This window comes from Sesamum indicum, linkage group LG8 (assembly GCF_000512975.1).
Source record: "Sesamum indicum cultivar Zhongzhi No. 13 linkage group LG8, S_indicum_v1.0, whole genome shotgun sequence".
NCBI classification, from domain to species: domain Eukaryota; kingdom Viridiplantae; phylum Streptophyta; class Magnoliopsida; order Lamiales; family Pedaliaceae; genus Sesamum; species Sesamum indicum.
Window position 1 is genome coordinate 19,424,822 of NC_026152.1, and position 8,398 is coordinate 19,433,219.

The following is an 8,398-nucleotide window of genomic DNA, read 5'->3' on the forward strand; positions in this document are numbered from 1 at the left end:
AAGAAATAAGATTGTTGGAAGCTATGAATTGCTGGGAGTTAGTGTCACAGTCACAATCAGAGTCACCTACCTCCATGTCATTTATTTATTTGCATTCAATGTTTCTTTAGTTCAACACAAATTGAAAATAAAATATGTACCTAGTACTAGTAGTGGGACCCACAGGAGTTGGTGGATGTCCAAATCTAAACTTGCCTTTCTCAACCAGCAAACTGTTGTTTGGCAATGGCATTACAATGTGTGAGGACTGAGGAGGAGGGTTGGTGTCTTTTCTTTTTCTTTTTTTCCCACAATTATAAAAATGAAAACACAGTGTGTGGCGTTCCAGAAGTAGTTAGAGAGAAATGCGGGTAGGCCATGTATATCACCCTCCACTTCTCTCTTCATTTTTTCTTTATTAAAATCATATCATAAGATTTTTTATGCACAACTTTAATAATTTTTGTGGGTATTCTAACTAAGAGTTGCATTTCAAAGTAATAAAATTTCACCATTTTTCTCGATTTAATATGAGCATTCTTCGTATCTAGACTCATCCCTCTTAGGACACACACACACACACCTCTTGTTCTAACAATTCAAATCATATGAACGTGAGATTTTGAGGTCTAGATACGAAGAATTCTTGAATATTATTTATTTAGATTAATTTAAAAACAAAAATATAAAAAAGAATTGTTGCAAAGAAGACAAGTTTAAGATCGGTGGGTAAGCAGCAGTATATGTACATGTACAGTCGGGTCCTCCGACTATAAAACCGCATCATTTTCCCCATTCCTCCACCGCACACGCATTCCTCCCACTCCCGCTACGATTTAGCCATCGTACCAGACAGATATTGAAATGACGTCGACCAGCCTTAGAATCTTGCCGCAGTCTTCCACCAGGGTCTCATGGCTACCACACCGCCCCCTCTCCACCACTTTCGGCGTCACCACCCTCTCCTTCCGCCGCCACCTCGACCATCCCCGCAGCTTCGTTGTCCTCTCGATGGATGGGAAGCCGACGATTCTCGTAGCCGAGAAGCTCGGAGAGGCGGGGCTGAAGCTCCTTGAAGAATTCGCGAATGTGGATTGCTCGTATAACCTCACCCCCGAGGACCTCTGCACCAAGATCTCACTCTGCGATGCGCTGATTGTTAGGAGTGGGACTAAAGTGAGCCGGGAGGTGTTTGAGTCATCCGCCGGGAGGCTGAAGGTCGTGGGAAGAGCCGGCGTTGGAATTGATAACGTGGATCTGGGGGCGGCGACTGAGCATGGATGTCTTGTGGTGAATGCGCCGACTGCTAACACCGTTGCCGCTGCGGAGCATGGAATCGCTCTGCTTACTGCCATGGCGAGAAACATTGCTCAAGCCGATGCCTCCGTCAAAGCTGGTTAGTCATTAATTCTTTAATCTATATACACACGTCAACCAAGCACGTCCGATGCTACCATTCTTCCCCCCCTTATTTGAGTGTCAAAACTTTGTCAGACATTTCTTGAAACAGTACTCTTTAATTCATCTCAAAGATGAGTGAATTTAGTAAGATGGATCTCTTATTTTAAATTTCGTGAAAAAGTGACGCTTTACTGTGGGTGGTGATGTTGTGATCCTTGAAATCTGTGTAGTTGTAAAATAAAGATACCCGAAACCTTTTTCTGTTATGAGATGGAATCATGGAAGATACTTTAATTTAATCTGGAACAGCCAAGAAAGTAATACTAAGATTCCGTTTCAAATTAGAACTTTTTGGGATAGTTCTGTTCTTTTTGTTTTTAATTTAGAATAGCTATGTCGATATGCTCTAAAACATTCCACACAATCCTAATTCACCTTACACAGAAAAAACAACTGAGAATCATTCAGTATTTCAAAAAGTTAATCTTTGTCATTATGGTGAACTTTATACCTTCTCATATCCTCTGTATACCCTAAGTTTCTGGGCTTTGTGTTTTATGTATCTTCTCTGTCTGTGAGAACTTAACTGGATCAATTGAGTGAGGAAAGAACGGAGCAAAAAGGGTATCTGAATTCTGAAAGGTGGTGTTGATTCAAGACCCGCCGCTGGCATAATCATATCCTTTTCACATATTAGTTATGGTGGTTCTTGTCTTTTCTTTTCCTTACAATAATTGCTATATTGGAAAATTGTTGCAACATTGCACAGCCATGGTCACTCACAGTTCCTTTGCTCATGGAGACCATACCTTTCACAATCACACGCTTTCTCTTCTCTCACGTTTTTATAAGTGACATTCATTCTCTATACATAAAGCGTTCTTTGTATGACTTCTGTTAGTTGTAACATGCTTTAGTTAGCTTCAGTAGTTAGATGTTAGTTAGCAATCTATTGAAGCTTAGTTAACAGCAGATACACAGTTCATCTTCTTCACCTGTGTATTTAAGCTACGCAGTACATTGTTCCATTCTCTGAATGAAATTCATTTCATAGTCAAACTTTCTCTCTAATTTCCAGTCAATGGCGAATACTCTGTTTTTGCTTCAAAATTTTCTCAAGTTATTAGGCTGGAACTAATCCAGGTAAATGGCTGAGGAGCAAATATGTTGGTGTATCTCTTGTTGGTAAGACACTGGCGGTGATGGGCTTTGGTAAGGTTGGATCAGAAGTTGCTAGGCGTGCCAAGGGACTCGGTATGCATGTCATTGCACACGATCCGTATGCCCCTGCTGACCGCGCTCGTGCAATAGGTGTAGAGCTTGTGAGCTTTGATAAAGCGATTGCATCAGCCGATTTCATCTCACTTCACATGCCACTTGTTGCTGCTACATCAAAAATGCTAAATGATGAAACTTTTGCAAAGATGAAAAAAGGTGTCAGAATTATTAATGTTGCACGTGGTGGTGTGATTGATGAAGAAGCATTGGTAAAGGCCATTGATGCCGGCATTGTCGCCCAGGTTTTTGCTTCATCCCTGAAAGGAGAAATAATTATTAATTGATGTTTACTGTGGGCTTTTAGTAAGGCCAACTATTGTACCATTTTCTGATTCTCTAGTCTCATTCCAGGCAGCGCTTGATGTATTCACAGAAGAGCCACCAGCGAAGGACAGCAAGTTGGTACAAAGTGAGAATGTAATAGCAACTCCACATCTTGGTGCCAGTACAATGGAAGCTCAGGTTTGTTTAATGCTGCTGCCCCTTCTGCTCTCTCTCTCTCTCCAGCTTCCCTCCGCTTTTGCTTCTATTTCTTGCATGATGTTGTTTGAATTTGCATCCAGGAAGGGGTCGCAATTGAAATAGCTGAAGCTGTTGTTGGAGCCTTGAAGGGGGAGCTTGCTGCGACAAATGTTGTTAGTCGAAGTTAAGCTATGGGCTTGCAGGAAGTGTGTCATTTGATGTATCTGCATTCTGAAATTGCTGTTTCCCTAACACCATACTCTCATTTAACACGACGGACTTATTTAGATAAGACTTCTTCCAGTAGCCCTCTTATCTTGTCACCAAACACATTTGATTTGTAAAGTTCATGGAAGTTTATGATATAAATCCTTGATTGCAGGTTCTCACTGAGCTGAAGCCTTTTGTTGCTCTTGCTGAAAAACTTGGTAGACTTGCTGTCCAATTAGTAGCAGGTGGTAGTGGCGTAAAAACGGTAAAAGTTACATATGCTTCTGCTAGAGCCCCAGATGATCTTGACACCAGGTTGCTCCGTGCCATGATTACCAAGGGTCTGATTGAACCCATCTCAAATGTTTTTGTGAATTTGGTAAATGCTGACTTCAATGTTAAACAGAGAGGAATCCGCATAACTGAAGAACGGGTTATGCTGGATGGTTCACCCGAAAGCCCACTCGAATCAATCCAAGTTCAAATTGCCAATGTGCAATCTAAATTTGCCAGTGCCATTTCTGATTCTGGCGAGATTAAAGTGGAAGGTCGAGTTAAAGATGGAATTCCGCATCTGACTAAGGTAGGGTCTTTCGAAGTGGATGTCAGCTTGGAAGGCAGTATCATACTCTGCAGCCAAGTCGATCAGCCAGGAATGATTGGAAAAGTCGGTAGCATTTTGGGAGAGGAGAATGTGAACGTGAGCTTTATGAGTGTTGGAAGGATAGCCCCGAGGAAGCAAGCTGTTATGGCGATTGGAGTTGATGAGGAACCAAGCAAGAAATCATTGAAAAGGATTGGTGAAGTCCCAGCTATTGAGGAATTTGTTTACCTTAATCTGTAGTTCATCTACCATATTCTGGATCATGTTTTCTCCCAATTTTGACAACTTTTGTTGCATTCTGTAGCAGCTTTAGCTCAGGAAAATAAATGATTCAGCTACAGGATTGAATTATGTATTTCGTGGAGTGATCATTGTATCAAATTTTGAGATGAGGAATATGCATTTTTCTTTATACGATACAAGAAAGAAAAGCTTGCTACCTTAGCTCTATCAAGAAGCAAGATTGTGAACTGATGATTACTTCTGCTAGTCTGACGCTTGGCAAGATCCTTCCTATGCAAAGGAACCTTTATTATGTGTCTTTGAGAAGGATATAGGAAAATATGTGAATTACATATTTTTTTTGGCAACCGATACGAGGAGCTACATTTGCATGATATGGCGGTGATGCACACCAAGAAACCGATCTAGTTTATCATTTTTGTTTAAGAACCAGAAAGGAATGGAACCTGTGCAAGAGCTGTGGGAAGGGAAATGTTGAGATTATGAACAGCCAGATATGCAGCAATACCAGCAGCATAACCAGCAAAAGCAAAGCCACTTACCTGCATAACCAAAACATAAGCAGATGTAATAAAATCAGGACATTTTCACACAAGCTGATAAATTGCACAGAATGATATATACCTTTCGCAGGTACCAAAAGAAGTCGACTTTCTCCATCCCCATAAATGCAACACCAGCAGCAGAGCCGATGACTAACATGGATCCACCAGTGCCAGCACAATATGCCACCAGCTGCCAGAACTCAGAATCTTGAGGAAAAGAAGAGAGATCATACATTCCCATTGTTGCTGCAACCAATGGGACATTGTCTATAATTGCTGATACTACTCCTATTGAACTTGCAATCAGTTCAACATTTGGAATATGGGTGTCCAGGTAATTTGCTAACTCCCGCAGAATACCTGCTGCTTCAAGGCTGTGAAGGAAGATAGTATTAGAACAGAAACAATAGATGTCGTGTTCATAAAAGGTAGAGTTGTCAAGATACGGGTCTCAACTCTCAAGCTGAGTTGAACACATTTTATCAATTTCATGCCAATCTGGTGGGGTTGAAGTGTTTGAATTTTGATGGAGTCCAACCTAAGCATAAAAGTACCTGCTGACTGACAGAAGGATACCAAGGAAGAAAAGAGCTCCTTGAGTGTCGATTCTTGATAAAGCCTGTGGAACTTTTAACCGCTGTCTTTCAGATTCACCATAGTGTATAGCATCTGTGACGATCCAAAGAACTCCCAGTCCAAGCAGCATACCCATGTAAGGGGGTAACCCAGTCAAAGCTTTGAAAACTGGGACAAATACCAGGGCACCAATTCCAATGGAGAAAACAAGCTTGCCTCGAGGAGCCATCTGTTCAGATGCCAAAACATCTGCGGAACTTTGGCCTTTCCCATTGACTTCGCTGGATGAAGAGAAACGTTTAATATGATTTATTTGTCAAAAACTTGTAATTTTTAACAATTTTAGAAATACATCGGCTGTAGTTAAACTTTCTGCTGCAAAAATACCTAGTGAGGGACATGAGAGCCAGAGGGACAGCCAGTGAAACGGCTGATGGTATTGCTAAGTCCTGTGGCATAGACAAAGAAGAAAGTTAAAGAATGCTTGTAATGTTAAAACTCAAAATAACAGGGGTTGCATATGCAATACTGATTGAATGATGATTTCAGATTGCTGCATCGGAAGTGATAAAAGTAATGTGGGATAATCAACCAGAATTTGATATATGCAGTTGTATTAACATGATTTGCATTTATTGTCAGTCTCTTATGCAATTAATATTAGTTTTTTTCTCAATCAAACAAATTTAGCATCAGTTTTACTTTTGTACTGCAAGGATATTTATACATAATTCTTGTCATCCCAAAAAGTTCGAATATTCTCTCGAGTTATCATAGGGGAAGAACCTTCATTGTCTGCAATGTAGATATTTGGCCATGAATCCAGAGCATAGTGGTAGTAACATCACCAATCGGTGTCCATGCTCCACCAGCATTTGCTGCTATAACAACTACAGCACCCAGAAGCCTGTCGAGCAGATTCAGAATTAATAGACAATCTCTAACATAAACCAGACACTGGTGGCTATGGACTTACTTTCGGTATTCTGACGGTGGTACCAACTTTCTCAACAATGAGACCATGACAATAGTAGATGTCAAGTTGTCAAGGACTGAGCTGAGAAAAAATGTTACAAAACCTACCTGGAGCAATTAGCATCAGTTAGTCAAGCACCAGAAGATAGCACACAATTATAAATTAGAGAAATGCGTCATCTCATCAACAAGAGAAAAGGTTTATAAGACCATTTACCACCCAAAGCAGAGTTCTTGGTTTGCGAGTGGTGATATTGTCTGTGACCAGCTTGAATCCTTGATGCGCATCAACTATCTCAACGATGGTCATTGCACCAAGCAAGAAAAACACTATTTCACTGACTTCACCAGATGCATGAGACAACTCCGAAACAGCTACCTCAGTTGAAGGGGCCTGAAACGGGCATTTCAATATTACTTGTTCAATGAGGAAGGAAATGGCGACCATTAGCCCCTACTCATCTAGAGAGTCCACGGTTCCTAATACATAAAGAACTTAGGTTGAAGAGTAAAAAGGAGGTAGAGGTAGGTTTTAGGTGCAATTAACTGAGGGCCATCAAAGAATTAGTTTCCCCAGCGATCAGATATCACATAAATAAGTTGTTTCAAGAGTAGCCACGTGGACTTGGACCTATTTAAAGACCAAGAAGATATTAAAGTACACATCATTAGATTCACACTAGAATGAAAATAGTAATGGCTGGCCGAAGACTAATCCTTACCCCAATGCTCCTTATAACCCACAAGCTAACGGCCATCAGAAGTCCAACTCCACTTTTGTTGAAGGCAAGAGATTCTTCAAATATTATGCCAGCATATCCAATTCCAAATAACAATGCCATTGCAAGATCCTGAATCACCATAATTGGGTCCAACATCATCATAAATTTATTTTTTCTTTTTCTTTAACAGCACTTACGAGAGTGAGTGAGTCATAGCAAATTAGAGATTGTGAAAATCAGACATTCAGCTGGAGATAAACCTGGTTTGCTGCCACCCATGAATGATTTATTGCCAGTGCTCCAGTTCCAGCAGCTGCAAGAACTGCAAGAGCTTTCAGCAAATCTGTCTTTGGTTGGTAACTGGCCTCAAAATCTTCAGAGCTTGTTTCATCAACAGAACATAAAGGATCACATGTTCCAGAGGGGCTTACGTCCTACATGAACATAAAATCCAAAAATTAGCTTGAATCAGTGTCTGACTAAAACGGTGGAAAAACAGGGTTACAAACTAGAAAACATTATAGCATACAACATAAGCAACAACCCTCTCCAAAACTATCAAGACACGATTGGCCTAATTATCTCATCAGACACCATAACCTTGATGATCAACAAGTTCTATTAGTCAACAATACAACTCATTATTACAAGTTATATCTAATGCCATAAAATAAGTTCTATCACTTTATTCCTCTTATCAAGCTTCAGAATCAAGACAAGCGGTTGATCAAAAGAAGGCCCCAAAATAATTCTTCCTTTTTTCTTTTTCTTGCAAATGGATGCAGCGAGTGATTTAACGATATCTCACCAAAGACCAGCACAGGGAACATAATAACAACACCCTTTCTATTCATTGAATAGGAGCAGAAAGTTCAAAATGCGAAGTGATTCAAGAACAAACATGATCTTTCAGGATTACTTATTCAGGACAAATAAGTAAAGAGACAAACATTAAGACCTGCAGCTGATTGTCTGAGTCGTACTGAGACAGGGTCGATGAAGTAGAAGAACTACCCCGGGCCTTGTCCTCAGCCCGCGCAAGAAGAAGCCCGTTTCTGTGCAACAAGAATCTCGGGCCATCTCCTTGCTTCAACCAAGAGGAAGAGTGGAGCAAAAGAGGAGGCGAGGACGCTGGGCATTTCTTGAATTTGTGAGATGAAGAATGATGGAGATGGATTCTAACTGGGTGAGGGAGAGCAGCAGACATTACAGTGAATATATGTTGTTGAATAAATGGATTGGAAATCGAGGAAGCTAAGCTGTGTGAGTGGAGTAAGTGAGTGGATGGGATTTTTGGAGTGGGCAATCCGTGCATTATTATTACCAGACAAACAATGAGTCTTATACTTGAGAGAGATGAAATATCCGTCGCGAGCTGAAGGTCGCTCTTTGATAAAAAGCGT

General features: G+C 40.7%; 1 protein-coding gene and 1 pseudogene across 2 annotated transcripts; one reads left to right on the top strand and one right to left on the bottom strand.

The window, feature by feature from the left end:
- LOC105169509 lies at positions 384-4,449 on the top strand (annotated as a pseudogene). The gene is made up of 5 exons (XR_002287684.1): positions 384-1,375; positions 2,524-2,900; positions 3,010-3,120; positions 3,222-3,326; positions 3,503-4,449. The product of XR_002287684.1 is annotated as a D-3-phosphoglycerate dehydrogenase 1, chloroplastic-like (transcript).
- LOC105169508 (sodium/proton antiporter 1-like) lies at positions 4,445-8,325 on the bottom strand. The gene is made up of 10 exons (XM_020696269.1): positions 7,954-8,325; positions 7,256-7,429; positions 6,996-7,124; positions 6,491-6,667; positions 6,275-6,381; positions 6,085-6,205; positions 5,686-5,747; positions 5,277-5,579; positions 4,802-5,096; positions 4,445-4,719 (listed from the first exon to the last, which is right to left on the bottom strand). The coding sequence occupies exons 1-10, from the start codon at positions 8,308-8,310 to the stop codon at positions 4,600-4,602; spliced, it is 1,845 nt and encodes a 614-aa protein (XP_020551928.1). The 5' UTR covers positions 8,311-8,325; the 3' UTR covers positions 4,445-4,599.

Excerpts from the sequence above, each read along its gene's own strand:
- LOC105169508 (XM_020696269.1), bottom strand. The coding sequence starts at position 8,310 with ATGCACGGATTGCCCACTCCAAAAATCCCATCCACTCACTTACTCCAC. Across the intron at positions 7,125-7,255 it reads CATGGGTGGCAGCAAACCAG|GATCTTGCAATGGCATTGTT; the intron begins GTTTATCTCCAG and ends ATGGTGATTCAG. Across the intron at positions 5,580-5,685 it reads GCTCTCATGTCCCTCACTAG|CGAAGTCAATGGGAAAGGCC; the intron begins GTATTTTTGCAG and ends CTCTTCATCCAG.